Below are 15253 nucleotides of genomic sequence, written 5' to 3' on the forward strand. Positions count from 1 at the left end.
GGGCCGGCGGGAGCTCTCCCGCCTCCATTCCCGGCCCCGCGTGCGGCGGGACGGGCCCTGTTCCCGCTCGCCGGGCCGGGGCCGCTCCCGGGCGGGTCCGCTCGGAGCGCGGACGGAGCGTGTCCGCTGTGGCCCACCGTCTCATAACCGTGTGTTTTTCCGAGCCTGGCTCCTCGTGCGCCCCGGGGTGGGTGCAGTTGTGCCCGAGCCGCACGGCGCCGCTCTGGACGGTTCTGCCGCTCCCGAGGGCCGAGGCCTTTTGCAGAGCCCTGCCGAGCGCCGGGCGGCTCGGCGCGGGCCAGCCCTGCCGCGGACAGCGGGGCCCGCTGCAGGGCGCGGGGCGCTCCGGCGGGCGGGGGCCGGGGCACCGGGTGTGCTCGGGCAGCTCCGGCACACCAGGAAGGGCGCGCTTCCCTGTGGCTGCGTGCCCCATGCCAGCCCCGCGCACCCATTTCCGTGCGGGGAGATTCACAGTGAGGACCAGTAACCTTGAGCTGTGTAGCAGAACCTCTTCAAATAGCGGCACCGTTGCCTTTGCCCGCTCAAACGTGCCGTGTTCGGCGCGCCCTGTCGGTGCTGGCGGGGTGTCCCCGGGCGCTTGCCGCAGCCGGTTGCCCCTGGCAGCGGCAGTGACCGTGTTCCGTGTGCCTCTCTCCCCAGGATGGCTCAGCAGCAGGCGCTGCGGTTCCGCGGCCCCGCGCCGCCCCCCAGCGCGGTGCTGCGGGGCCCCCCGCCCCTCCTGCGGCCGCCCCCGCCCTTCGGCATGATGCGGGGCCCTCCTCCGCCCCCCCGGCCCCCCTTCGGCCGGCCCCCCTTCGACCCCAGCATGCCCCCGATGCCGCCGCCGGGGGGGATCCCCCCGCCCATGGGGCCTCCACACCTACAGGTAAGGAACTCCGCTGGGTGTTGAAGTGGGATTTAGGGATTTTTTTGTTTGTTTTCACACGTGGAAGTGGCCAGCTCTGGGCCCCTCAGTTTCAGGAAGGACATGGAGGTCTGGAGCGTGTCCACAGCAGGGCAGCAAAGCTGGTGGAGGGTCTAGAGCACAAGTGTGATGAGAGCAGCTGGGGCGTCCAGCGGGGCTCAGCCTGGACAAAAGGAGGCTCAGGGTGGTGCTGGAGTCCCATCCCTGGGGGTGTCCAGGGAACGATGGGCTGTGGCACTCGGTGCTCTAGGCTGGGTGACAGGGTGGGGATTGGGCACAGGGTGGACTCGAGGGGCTGGGAGGTCTTTTCCAACATAATTGATTCTGTGATTGTGTGGAAGTAGTACGAGCATGGACATGGAAATGGGTGAAGGAAACAGCAAGGCAAGATGAGAATGCAGGGCTCAGGTGTGGTGCAATACACCACTGCATACCTGTGGTGTGCAAATACAGCTCCTGCTCAGCTCCTCTGCTGCTAAACTGATGGATGGTTTAAGGTCTTGTGTCTGATTTTCTGAGGCCTGGACAGTTTGCAAGGGACAGCACCTTTGTGAGTGAGGAATGGATTGTTTCAATTGCCTTGTGCTGATATTTTATTGCTTTGTGTGTGCCTTCCCATTAGGGCAGTGTGAGCAGCGTGTGGGCCGTGGGCAGGCTGAGGAGCTGAATGGTACCACGTGCCATTATGCATTAGATCCACTATTTGTACTGGCAGTTTGAAGAACCAGCCAGAGTTACTTTGGATCCCAGGCCTGGCTGTGGGTGTCTGCTGCGTTAGATTTCCATCCACGCTGCTCCCAGCTGTCACGCAGGCCGTGAGCTCTGCAGCTCCTGAGCAGCACCAGCCGTGGCTGGGTGCCTGGGGCTGGCTCTGTGCTCTGCTCCACGCTCAGGGCCGGGCTTCCCTCTCTGCCCGGTGCCCAGCCAAGGGCAGACGTGATGGTGAGGGGCCCCTGGTCAGAATGGGGGAGCTGTGCTCAGGAGCTCAGTGCTGGGGCCCTGGCTGCACACCTGGCACTGACTGCCCACGTGGTGTTACTCCTGGACTGGGGAAGGGAGCTGTAGCAGGTGGAAGGTGGGCTGCTCCTCACTGGGCTCTTCGTACAGGTTGTGAGAGCAAGAAACAGGAAGCTCATGGTGGAGCAGGTGCAAGAGCTGTTGGGGAGGAACAAGGGAGGGAAGGCAGGCTGCAGTTGAGTTGAGGGCTTTTTTTGTTTGTGTAGAATGCATGCACTCTTGGCTTCCTTTTTAATAGTATTTAATGCAAATAATTGCTACTAGTTTGGTATGTGGATTTAAGGAGCAGTTGGAGCAGAAAGTTGGATCTCAGGAAAGCTCCCAACAGAAGCCAAGGACATGGCAGCACTGGCAGCTGCCAGGGGTGCAGCTGTGGGTGCAGGGAGACAGCTCAGGGCCCCTGTGTGCAGTTTGTCACTGAGCCACCCTCCCTGTGGCACGGGGAGTCCTGGTGTCCCAGCGCCAGGCAGCCACGGCGCGGGGTGAGCGTGGCACTCGAGGTGACATCCAGTTAGAGCTGGAGTGATGGGGACAGTTAGGGCAGGTGTAGGTGTTTGCAGAGCTAGCTAAAGAGCTCTGTGAGCTCTGTCATCTGTTTTTACGGGGAAGTGTTCACTGTACTTGTTGCGTATAGGGAATTTCAAACAGTCCAAGTAAATAAGTAAAATGAAAGAACTGAACGTACTTTGAATTACAAACAGGTGTTCAGGCTTTCAGGTAACTGTGTGCAGGACAGGTCAGGATTTCTTGTCATGCAATAATGAACATGTAATTTCATCTTACTTTTATTTTGATTGGCACTAGTTAGAATTTTAGTTAGTGGGAAGTTTAGGAGTGTAATGGATTTTAATTAAGCCCACTGCTCAGCTGTACTGACAAACTGGATGCTTAGTTGTAATTTAGTTTTTTTTAACATATCTTTCCTGGGAGGGTCGTTGGGTTTCTGGGGTGTTTGGTTCACAGATGGCGATGTCTGAGCAGCAGCTATTTGGGAACAGCTCTTCCATTCTTTCTCTTCCTTGCATTGAAATATTTTCTCCTTTTCAGGAGAGGGCTTTCGGACTTTGACCACATTTCTGTTCGTGCCACCTTTTTTAGGTGCCTGGATGTTTGTATCTCAGACGTGGTGGCTTCAGCTGTTCTGCCATGGGTGGGGGGCTGGCAGGAAGCACATTCCCTGAGCTGGGAGCACTGCATTGTTAGAGAAGCTTCCAGGCCTGGCACGGCTGTACTTACTGTTGGTGTAGTGTCTGTTGGTTCTCTAAGAAAGGAAAACTGCTTGATATTCTATTGTTGTTATCATTATCATCATTGTTGTTATTATATGCCTTTAGAGACCACCATTTATGCCTCCTCCCATGGGTAGCATGCCACCACCTCCTGGTATGATGTTCCCTCCAGGAATGCCGCCGGTCTCTGCGCCGGGAACACCAGCAATGCCCCCAGCTGAGGAGATCTGGGTAGAGAACAAAACTCCGGACGGGAAGGTGAGATGGGTGCCGTGGGCTGGGCCCCGGGCACGCCGGCGGGGTGGGGCCCTGGGCCAGGAGCCGCAGCGGCCGGGGTGACGGGGCCGCTCTCCCCAGGTCTATTTCTACAACGCACGCACGCGCGAGTCGGCGTGGAGCAAGCCGGACGGGGTCAAGGTCATCCAGCAGTCAGAGCTGACGCCCATGCTGGCGGCCCAGGCGCAGGCCGTGGGGGCCTCCACCCCCACCACCAGCAGCCCTGCATCTGCAGCATCTCCATCCACCTCCTCCAGCACGCAGTCCTCCACCACCTCCACCACCACCACGGCCACCTCAGTGTCCCAGACCAACTCCAGTGAGTACCTGGGCTGTGTCGGGCTCGCCGTGCTGGGAGCAGGTGGTGGGGTTACTGCATGGGGAATTGCTGCAGCAAAGCATGGGTATTCAGGACAAGTTGTTTCAGCATGGAGTGTGAATTTAAAGTACAGTGTTTAGTCCAGAAGAACCTTGCATGCAAACTTTTTTCTCCCCAGTCTCAAAGAATTCTTCAGGTCTTTGTATATTTTTCTTCTGCTGTTATCACATCATCTCAGAGCTATTACGCATCTATTTCCTTTTGACTATAGATAGAGCTAAATTGCTTTTTTAAAGCGTTTCACAAGAAGCGTTGATCTGAGGTAGGAGTTTAGTTGTGGCAATTTCCTCATTTTCTCCATAGCATCTGTTTCTGTAGGTTGGATCTCAGAGCTGCTGCTCTGTGAGCATTGGTTGATTACAGAATAGAGTTTCTTTGTTATTAGCATTATTCTTCTGCCTAAGCCTTCTCAGTTCCTATTTTCTAGAGTTCCACAAAGAGGAAAAAGAATGTCCTTGGAGCCATTTTTGTTTATTTATGACCTTTGAATGATATTCTGGAGATTACTGCTGCTTCCATGGACTGAGCCTTTGCTTGTAGGGGTTTTCCAAGTAAGGAAAGGGGACTGAAATGATGCAGCATGCACGTAAATGCATGGCTGTGCACACACCAGCGTGGTTTGCACTGCACTTTGGCATGTGTGTGCTGCCCAGGTGCCTCAGTGCACGTGGATAGAGGTGTGTGTTGGGCACTGTGGGTCTGTTTGCTGTGAGTGTGTCAGCAGCAAACAGGGAGTGAGGTCAGTCCCCGTGCCCAGAGCGAGGGGTGCAGGGCAAGGAGCAGCTCAGAGAGTGTCCTGTCTTGCATGCAGGGCTACAGGCAGCACTGGTGCTGAGCAGGAATCTGGCACTGGGACATTGGGCATTGTAGCTGCACTGGCTCAGAGGTGTGCACTGAGCCAGGCCAGAGAGTGCAGGAGGTGAGCTGTTCCAACTCCTGCTCTGGGGGTAGAGTTGCATTCTCTGGAATTCATCTTTTTCCTGTAACAGGTGAGACAAGTCAACTGAACTCACCATTTAACCTGAACTTCAGAATCTGTGTGTAAAAGGGAGTCACATTTAGGTAACCCTTCAATTTTGCTTTCATTAGGGCTGGAGGGAGGACACGTCACTAGAGCAGCAAAGAACTTATATTGCTCAAAGCATTTGAGGGCTTTTGTTTAATTTGAAGGGTAACTCAGAACGGTGTTAATTTGCTGTGTTGAACTGCTCTAATTGTTGTGCTGAGTACCAAGTCAGGTGGGAGGTCAGTGCCAGCTCCTGACCCATGGCAGGCTGGGGAGAGCTGCTTTGGGAGCAGCACTTCATGCACCTTCTCTGAAGTTGAATTTCCTGATGCTGAATGCTGACAATCTGTTCCACTTCTACCTGTTCTATCTGCTAAACTTTGTCTTTGCTTTCAAGAACTGTTACTGTTGGTGTCTGTGCCTAGGTGATGAAATTTTATGATTTAAAATAATTTTATAACTCTTAGACTTGGCCTGTAAAAAAACCCCTGGGACTTCTGGCTGAGCTTCATTCTTGCCTTGTACTGATTTGACCTAGGTCTTACAAATCACATACTGACTGTCTGCTCTGTTTCCCTAAATGAGGCACTGCTAAGAACTTTCATCCTTTCTGAAACGCTTATTGAAAGATCAAAAGTCTTTATTTAAATATGCTAATACTGGTTTGTTGTTTGGAATGTTTCTGGTAGTAATAGAAACTGCACGGTGTGCCCATTGGAATATGGCTGTAAATTATTATTTATTTAAAATTAAAAAGAAATTTTTTTTCTTTTTCCCTTCACCTCTGCACCAAATCTTAGAGAGTGAGTTTACAAGTTTAAACAGACTTGTCTCAAGTTCCTCTTGGCCTGTGCTGTGAGACTGTTTGCTCCCAATTAAAACAATTTGAAATTGAAACCGGTCATGCTGCAAGGATTATAGAACTGAATGCCAGTTGTGTGTTTTCCTGCTGGGAGGCACTGAAGACTAGCTAAGAAAGTTCTTGCGGCTCTTGAAGAAAAGTATTTTCCTTTTCCTTGCTTATTTACACATTTTTATTGATACTTTGCTGTTCTGCATAGTTTAAGGCAGACTGCTGTCATGCACGTGCTGCTGCTGTTAAAAGCAGAACGTGTGTTTGTGTAACACAAGGACAGCCTGTTGCCATTGGAAACTTGCTGTAATGTTCTGTTTCTGTGAACAGAATAGAACCTCATTCCAGCCTGCGTTTGTCCTTTGATACAGCCCTGCTTCTGCTGTAGGGACGTGTTAAGTGTAAAGAATGGGACAAATTGAAATTGGAAATTGACTTTCTTTGTGAATATTTAATGTTCCAGAGAAGGCAGAGTATTTTTTGTCCAGGAGTGTCTTCCTGCTGGTTATATCTGAGCATACCTGCCGGGAAACAGAGCGCAGTATGTTTGCAGCAGTATATTGCAGTGTCTAAGATACAAGGTGTTCTTTGTGTTTTTTTATCAGCACCTACCACACAAGACCAGACCCCGAGTTCGGGTGTTTCAGTTGCCACACCATCAGTCAGTGTTTCAACCTCTGCTCCTTCTGCTACACCTGTGCAGACTGTACCCCAGCCAGTCCCACAGACATTGCCTCCTGCAGTTCCTCATGCAGTACCTCAACCAACTGCAGCAATTCCTGCTTTTCCACCAGTAATGGTACCTCCATTTCGTGTCCCCCTTCCTGGCATGCCTATTCCACTTCCAGGTAAATTGGCAAACTGTAATTGTCTTGTCTGCTACATGTCCATGTTGTCAGTTGTTTGCACTCATGTGTCCACTGTGTACAGAACTTGCCTGGATCCTCTCCTCAGAGTATCTCTGAAAGAATTCAGGGTTAGCAGACAGACTTTTTAATTAACAAAGAATATGTATTTTTTTGACTTCTAGTTCTTTGCTATACTTGGCAGAAAACAGCTGCATTTAAACATGTAATGTTTAAATGAGAATATTGAGCACTATATTTTACTAATTGCATTATTGCTTTAATTTTTTTCTACTTACTTGATTTAGATCTGAAGTCTTGTGCATAAATATTCAGTAGGACATGGATGAGCAGGAAGAATTACCATGGAAATCATGACCCCAGTGATATCAGGTGTTCCCAGTTTTCTTAGGCTGCAGCCTTTGGGTAGGATGCTGAGTGTTGAGGTGTGACCTGAGGACCATAATGAGGCATTTAGGGTGCCAGGGTTTTGTTATTCACAGGCTTTAGGTTTAAAGAACCTGGAGCTGGCAGCACACTTCTTCTGGCTACATCATAATTTCTTAAATTTTAATGAAATATTTAAATACCCAAGGAAGGAATTTTAGGCTGGCGGAACGTTGGACTCGCAGTCTGTGGTTGTTGCAGAGGGCCTCCCAGGAGATCACTAATGACACTTAGCACTTACACACCACGTTCCATTTGCATGGATACCACTGAGTTCCTGTTCTGATACAAAATTGATGTGTTCCAGTGCACAGGAGCACTAAGCATACACCAGGAACCGATGGTCTTGTGTTGCAGAGGGAGGTAGGAGACTGCAGTTGTAATGGATCCAAGTTAGTTTCAGATTTAAAAAGACAAAAGAAGCAGCTCTGAGCAGCACCTTCATGTTTCTCACTCTTTGTACAAGCTGAGTGAGGTGACTTTGCTGCTGTCCTAGTGCAGCCACCAACTGGATGTGGAGGGAGGCCTTCACCTCCCCACTGAATTGCATGGATGAAAAGTAACCCTCCAGAGCACTCCTTTGGTGAGAGAAAAAAGCCTGAAAGCAGTTAAAGTGTTGACTAGAAGAGAGCGCCAGCTTTTAGCTGCCTCTGCTTTTAGAACAGTTTTCTAAAATGACTGGGCAAAGCTACTTTAATCTGTATTGGCCTGGAAAGGAAACTGCAGTCTAGTACTCTGGTTTAAACCAGGAGACAAATACTATTCTGAATGTGATATTCCAGGCTGAGCAACAAATGAATAAAGGGAAGGAGAAAGAAGTTTGTTTATTGGTTTGGAAGAATAATAGAAACAGTTCAGCCTTAAAGATGATTGGCTGAGTGCTCTCAATTGCCATTTCTAACCTTGCCAGCAAGGGACCAGCATGGAATCAAGGGCCCTTACATACTGTGAGGGATATGATCTATGCAGGTGTGACCTGTGGAGTAAAATGGGATGGTCAGGACAGTGTAGAAATGTGCCAGTGGAAATGGAGATCCTGGGTGTGTGCTCAGGCTGGGCTTTATTGTGAGCTCTCAGTCAAACAGTTTTGGGAGTGGTGCAGTACAGGAGCAAAGCCATAGGAACATCAATCATCTCCTGAAACTCATTTTTGGAAATTATTTTTTTCAGAACTTCCCTGGTAAGAGGTATTTGCTCTGACCAGTTTTTCCTGTGAGCTGGGCTGCAGGTGGGACCCATAGTGTGTAGGAAGAACACCTGGCAGCAAAGTGCTGCTTCCAGTAATGGGTCTGATTTGTCAGTTTGCTTAGTTACAGAATGAAATCTGTCAGCTAATTCTGACTTGAGTTGGTTGGGATGGTTTCTAAGCCCTGTAAAAGAAAAGGAAGACTGTAAAATATTTTACAATAACAAGAAACAGAAGAGAAGTCAAATTACTTCAAGACAGTATCAGGTGAAGTCAGAAGGTTGTATGAAGGTCAGGCTGTAGATGTTGGGGGCTTTCAACACCAGGTATGGTATCAGCCAGAGGATTTGGAGTCACAGGGACAGAGCTGAACAATACCAGTGTCAGGTGATTTCAAAGTTAATCTCTGTGTTAAACTGTAGTAAGAAGGAATAATGGAAGAGTTTGTTAGTGATATCCCATAATCTCAGATCTTAAAAAGTAAGTCTGCTTTCTCTCAATTCCTATGTTTTAAGTCAGTTTTATGTTTGGGAATGACCTTGGCAGCAGAAACAGCTTGGGTGTTTGCTCAGTCTAATCTGTGCTGCAGCATCCCTAACTCCAGCAATCCCCAGACAGTGTTATTGGTACTGACTCACGTTGGAGACATGCTGTAACTTCCTTAACAAAACGAATTTTCAGGTCCATTGTCAAGTATATAACATGACCACCCTTCCAGTCTAGACAGACACTTCAATCAGTGCTGTTTGAGTCAATGTTTTCATGTCTCAATTCAATACTTTTAAAAATAAAATTAGTTGCAATTCTCTCATTCAAATTATTTTTAGAAAACACTACAATTGTCTTCTCACAAATTTATTTCCAAATAAATTGGCAGTATTTATGTGTACTTTGCATACTTGATCTCTATTGACCAAAACCAGAAACTACTTTGGTTTAAACAGGGGTTTAATTTCACTTTCCATTGGAGCATTTCCCACCTCACATGCTGAATTTGAACTTTTGAAGGGAAGTGTTTAGTTTCTGAGCATCCAGACTGGACCAGCCAGAGAGCACTTCTACAGTTGCCTTCTACACCCAAAATGGAGGTTTTGGAAATGCATTCCCCTCAGCCTTGTCCGATTTCCCACTGATTTTGATCTGATCAAAGAGGATGAGCTGCTTGCCTTTTTGTGCCTTTTTGTATCATTTCTTACTCAGCTGGAGAGCAGACCAGTGCATGGTGCCACCTCTTTCAGGGCGAGTTTTGGCTTTTAAAGCATTTTCAGCTCATGCCATTCTTGATAATGAAAAACAAAGAAAATGCCCCTGGCCTAGTGCAGCTCTGTGTACCTCTGTCTGCAGCTTCATTGCTTTGATTTCTTTTACCCCTCTCTTTGACCTCAGCCTTGCTGCAGTGACCCTCCTACCCTCAGCTTTCCCTCTGGGTTCACTTGGCTGTCCTCCCTGCCCTGCTTTGCTGCTCTGACTAGTTCAGACCTGTCCTACCCTTACTCTGCTCTCTAACTGCAGCAGCAGACTGGGACCCTCAAAGTTTCGTTGTGCTGCTGCTCCCCACAGGTCTGTCCCAGCAGAGGCTGCCTGTGGAAGCAGCCCCATAGTGGGATATTTTCTTGTGCTGCTGCCCTACAAGGGGAGCTGCATTCCCCCTTGGATGAACTTAAACCCCTGAGTCTTCGCTGAAAAACATTTTTTCTTTTTAATGACATCCCAACAACTTGCTAAGCAGCTGGTTTAACATAGGCAGAGACTGTTGCTGCAGGTTAAAATTAGTTTTATATTTGATCTGGCATAAAATGTTGGAGCAAAAGTAATTCACATTTTCTTGCTGGAAGGCTTCTTCTCTGCCAGCTGCAAATGGCATTCCAAATTGTGGCAGGAAGTCCGTAGCAGCCCGTGGTAGCTGACGTCCCATGGCAGCTTTCCAACATGCTTCCTATCCGTTTTGCAGGTGTAGCAATGATGCAAATAGTCAGCTGCCCGTATGTAAAGACAGTCGCTACCACCAAGACCGGTAATTTCCAAACCCATCCTAGTTCGTTTTGTCTGTAAGTTGGCATGGTAGTGAATGTGGTTGTTTCTTTTATTTCTTTATTTGCTTCCCCACTTCAATGATTACATATACTTTATTTTCAAAACCAGTATAAATGAAATATCATATTTGGTCAGGAGATAACTTCCCCAAGTCACTGTTAGTGTCAGCTTATTCTGTACCCAAACTCCCGTACACTTTTCTGTAACCATTGAGTTCTGTAATGACTGTGACTCTCATGCCCATACTTAGTTCCTAGTTTCTTGTGTGGATTTTTGTTTTCCTGCTCCACATGTGCAGCGGCTGGCTGTGCTCGCATGTTGTGTGCGTGTCTGAGTGTGTCTGTGTGTCTGAGTGCGAACTTTCATATTTCAATTGTGGATTTACCAGTGGTCACTCGCTGAGAACACGTTGTGGCGGTGTGTAATGTGTGATTTCTGTTATTTAAAATGAGACTTTCTTAATGTTAAAGGCTCAAATTTATGATCTTGAAGTTCCAATCCTATCCAATTGGTTGTTTTAGAACTTTTCGTTCCAAATCTGTTCATTATCCTCAGTTTGTTGGGATGAGTGGAGAGATAATAGGATACTGCAGCATTCTGGCTTTCTTATCTTTGAATATTTACTTGCCATTTTGCTTTAGGATTTCAATAAAATGTTTTTTTTTTTCAATCAGTTCGCAGTATTAAACAAACCCCACAATCTGGTACTGTTTCATTGTCATCAGGTTTTATCCAAGGCTATGAATTAATGCCAGTGTTTAAGATATATCAGAGTTCTGTTCTATGTTCTATGGCTCAAATTCAATCCACTCTTGCCTTTTTTAAGAGCAATAGGAATATCTTGTACAATGGCAACATATTTAAGCTGTGGAGTAGACTTAACCCCAATTATTTGCTGCAGGCATTTGATAAAGACTTTTCTAAAAAATAGAGAACGTAGTTTTAGAATAGTAGAATAAATGTCTAAAAGCTAACAAGCTTTGTGCTTTGCAGAATTAAACAAATTAATTAAAATCCAATTTGCCTGGGAGTGGGCATTACTGATTGCAGAGCACAGGAGGGAAATTTGGTAACAACGCCTTGCTTTCCAACTGAACTTTGAAAACAATCCTGTTTCTTTCTATGGGTTGAATATTTGTGAGCTGAGTCAGTGACGTGCTAGGTGTTGGTCCGTAGGCCCTGCCTTGGCACTTACTGTCCCTTTCCCTGTTCCTTTTGTCCCTGTGCCCAGGAGTGCTGCCGGGCATGGCTCCCCCCATCGTGCCCATGATCCACCCGCAGGTGGCCATCGCCGCCTCCCCGGCCACGCTGGCCGGAGCCGCCGTCTCCGAGTGGACGGAGTACAAAACAGCAGATGGGAAGACCTACTACTACAACAACAGGACTCTGGAGTCCACGTGGGAAAAGCCCCAAGAACTGAAGGAGAAAGGTGCTTTGGGGTTTTTTTGCTACAGCTTTGTGCTGGGAATGTGGCTCAGCCCATCGGTGGTTGTGTTCGCCAGTGCGAGCGGGTGTATTGCTAATCCCTGATCTCCCTTAAACATATTTTGAAGTTGTGATTATAAGGATCCACACGAGTTGGTTTTCAGTCTGAAAGTTGCAGCGTGTTTCCCACTGTGCTGTAAGGGTGTTTGGTTCTAGAGTTGCTCCCAAATCTTGTGCCTAGGGCCAATGCATGTTCCTGTGCCAGTAGAAAGTGAGTAGCTCCCCTGCACCACATGTTGGAGAAGGTTCCAGTTGCAGACAGAAAGTGAGGGGAATTGAGGGGAAAAGCCAGCCATACTGAGGGCTGTAGGCCAGGACAAAATTAAGATCATTGTACTGAATTTCAGATCTTGAAAAACTAAATGTATAAATAGATTTGGAGTATGAAGTAAAATAATGTCACCTCCTGCTGTCCACAGCTCTACATTGTGTTCATGTAAATGCACGTTAGATCCATGGGTGGATGCAATTGCTCTTGTACCATAAATAAGGAGGAAGGGGCAAAAGTCCTGTGGCTCTTACTCAGTTCATGAAGTGTTTTAAGAAAGCAAATCCAAACAGTTGTGCCTTTTATTGTCTCCTGAATTTTTAGTTACAGGAAGTCTTTGTTTAGACAAATGCAGCACACTTACACTGTTGGTTCAATTAATGCCCATCTTCCTAAGGAATCAGGTTAAGTAATAGGTCTTTTTATTGAGATGAAAGTATCTGAGACAGCAAGTACTAATTTTGCTGAGAGAAGATTATATGTTTTATACTTCTTGTAAATTAAAAAAATTGTGTGCAGAGAAATCCCCAAGTGGTTCTGCCTTGATTTTTATTTGTTTTTGTCCACAGTATTTAAAATGTGAAAGCGGTCTTCCGTGTTGCACTGTTGGTTGAGAATTACTATTGGTTTAGCATTTCTGTTAGTACCCTTTAGTCAGCCTTTTAGTAAAATAGCTGCATCACAATTTTCATTTTCCAGTACCAAGTAGTATCTTGGCACAGGAGATAACTACGACTTCATAAGCAGACACTGTAAAGCCCAAGAGAAACAGAAAGTGGTGAGAATATATTGAAAATAAGCTTTGGGTTGGTGTTGTATTTGGAAAATTATACCAATAAAAAGAAATTTGTTATGGTTCCACAGTGGTTTCTTGATTATACTCAAGAAGACTCTTATCTTTATTTAGAAAAAATGGAGGAGAAGGTCAAAGAGCCAATTAAAGAACCCTCGGAGGAGCCTTTACCAATGGAGACAGAAGAAGAAGAGTCTAAAGAAGAACCTATAAAAGAACTGATAAAGGAGGTAAAGGACCTTGCACCCAAAGGCCAGTCTGAAATGTCACATCCCACAGCTCTGGCTGCATCTTAGCCCAGGCAGGTTGTCAGGAGCCATGGTTACTAACTCAAGTTCTTAAATTCCCGAGGGGATTTGAAAGCCTCTATTTTTGGATTCAGATCTTTCTTTCTTTTGTTAATTTCTTTTACATAAGGAAAAAAGAACTTTCAAAAGAAACCTACGTTTCTTCTGTTATATGTTAGTTAAGAAGTTAGTAAGAGCATGGGAGAGAGGTTAGCTTATTACACACATCTGGTGTTCTCTCACTGATTTTATGGTACTCAGAAAATGGAACTTGTCCTGAATGTTTGGAATATTTAATATTGAATAGTTTTTTTTCTCTAGTTATTTGCTTCATTATTTTTAGCAGTTTGACACAAAGCTCACATGTTCACCCTGTGCTGTAACTGCTAAGTTTAGGCTGTTAAAAACTGTTAAGTTTAGGAGCACGTGTCCTAGAAAGGGCCGTAGTGTTTTCAGTAAACAAAAGTAACTTTTCCTTTTGGAGGCATATTGCTGTGCTAAACAGCATAGTTTTTGAGGGTGCTAAAGCATGTTTAAAAGAAAATTAAAGTTTTTATCCTGATTTCTGTGAACTTCAATGTTGTTTAATGGGCAAAAACACAGAATTCAGTTACTGGGTTTTGCTGCCACTGCACCCTGTTTATTTCTGAGGTAGTTACCCGTTCTGATTTCTGCTACAGAGGTTATTTCAGGTTTTCACTGTTTCCTACTGTGTGTCTCACTATTAAACAAACTACTTTTGCGAATAAATGAAAATTCCTTTGTCAGAAAATGCACCCTTGCACCTGTATCCAGGCCCTCCTAGATTTCCATACAGATCTAGGAAGGTATTTAAGTAAGGTTTTGTCAAGGTCAAAAGTTAATTAAATGCTTAGAGGTTTTGGAATTTAGATTTTTGGAATAGCAGCTGCTGTTTTAATTCCAGTTCTTCTGTTCTAGGCATGGATGAAGTGTCATTGTGAGCTGCTTGTCAGCATGGTTTCAGTAAAACAAGTTAGTTACTGTGTAATAAATAATTAGCCAGCTGTCATTGCCTGATCCTCAAACTTGTTTTTTCCTTGAGGAGCCAAAAGAGGAAGAAATGACAGAGGAAGAGAAGGCTGCTCAGAAGGCCAAGCCAGTGGCCACCACCCCCATTCCAGGCACCCCGTGGTAGGTAGCTGCTGCTGCTGCTGGGCAGTTAGAACAAGTGACAGCGTGTGGGAGCGTGTTCTTAGTGTGCTGCGTTTTTAAAGTTTCAGTTTCAAATTCCAGTCACTGCATTTTCAAATCTGGCAGCAGAGAAAAGCAGCAGCTGGGGCTCAGAGCTGGGCAGTAGGGGTGTCTGGCAGGTGTGCAGTGCAGCCTGGGTCTGTGTGTGACCATGGAGCTCAGGCTGTGAGCGCCTGGCAGGGCCCCCGGGGGTGAAGGCAATCCCAGGTAACCCCAGGCCTCCTTTGCATCCCCAGGTGTGTGGTGTGGACTGGTGACGAGCGTGTGTTCTTCTACAACCCCACCACCCGGCTGTCCATGTGGGACCGGCCCGACGACCTCATTGGGAGAGCTGACGTGGACAAAATTATTCAGGAGCCTCCTCACAAAAAGGGAATGGATGAAGGAAAAAAACTCAGTAAGAGCAACTTATTCTCTTCTTAGGAAGCGTAAATACAACTTAACACTTTGCTTTCCAAAGCTTGTTTAAATAAGTGGCAGAAATGTAAGGATCTACTGAAAAGGTATATAAATGTGAAATGCAGATTGTGGAGTCTCTTGGCAAAAAGGTAGCCCACTGAAGAAAGTAGATACTAACAAGGTTAATTGTTCTGCTAAATGCCAACAGGTTGAAAAACCCCACAGTTTTTACTGACTTAAAAAAAAGGGATTATGTTTGTTCTATAAGAAAGACACCGGACAAGATTGATCATAATGTACGAACAGGCTCTCACAGAAGAGGAATTAATTTTGGGATCATCAGTTGGAATAGAGTTTGGAAATAGCTGCTGAGAGAGAGAACGTTCAAAAGGCTGCTGAGATGAGATTTCTCTCTGGCCTGAGTTCCAGGAAATGGTCCTGGCATGACATGTTGGCTTTGTAGTTGGAGGAGAGCAAAGTGCAGGTAATCAGGTAGATCCAAATGTGCTTCATTAGACTGTTAAGCCCAAGTTGTTTTCCCCTAAAAATAAGAGCTCAGTGTTCGTCATTTTAAATTTCAAGCTGGCTGAAGTCCTCTGGTCCTGTCCCCAA

At 46.6% G+C, this 15253-nt stretch overlaps 1 protein-coding gene across 6 annotated transcripts in view; it reads left to right on the top strand.

Moving 5' to 3' along the window:
* The first annotated feature begins 636 nt into the window (after positions 1–636).
* The window catches only part of TCERG1 (transcription elongation regulator 1), a 28466-nt gene continuing 13849 nt past the window's right edge, over positions 637–15253 (top strand). For 3 of the 6 annotated variants that reach the window (XM_041489926.1, XM_041489928.1, XM_041489929.1), the window contains exons 1-9: positions 637–886; positions 3277–3429; positions 3529–3766; positions 6291–6533; positions 10115–10177; positions 11429–11626; positions 12858–12973; positions 14094–14182; positions 14479–14639. In XM_041489926.1, coding sequence (XP_041345860.1) covers positions 662–886; positions 3277–3429; positions 3529–3766; positions 6291–6533; positions 10115–10177; positions 11429–11626; positions 12858–12973; positions 14094–14182; positions 14479–14639 — 1486 coding nt within the window. In that variant the 5' untranslated portion in view covers positions 637–661. The remainder of the gene's footprint in view (positions 887–3276; positions 3430–3528; positions 3767–6290; positions 6534–10114; positions 10178–11428; positions 11627–12857; positions 12974–14093; positions 14183–14478; positions 14640–15253) is intronic. The other 3 variants (XM_041489930.1, XM_041489931.1, XM_041489932.1) reach the window with 3 other exon arrangements.

Source organism: Pyrgilauda ruficollis, unplaced genomic scaffold (assembly GCF_017590135.1).
Source record: "Pyrgilauda ruficollis isolate IOZ18807 unplaced genomic scaffold, ASM1759013v1 scaffold97, whole genome shotgun sequence".
NCBI classification, from domain to species: Eukaryota; Metazoa; Chordata; class Aves; order Passeriformes; family Passeridae; genus Pyrgilauda; species Pyrgilauda ruficollis.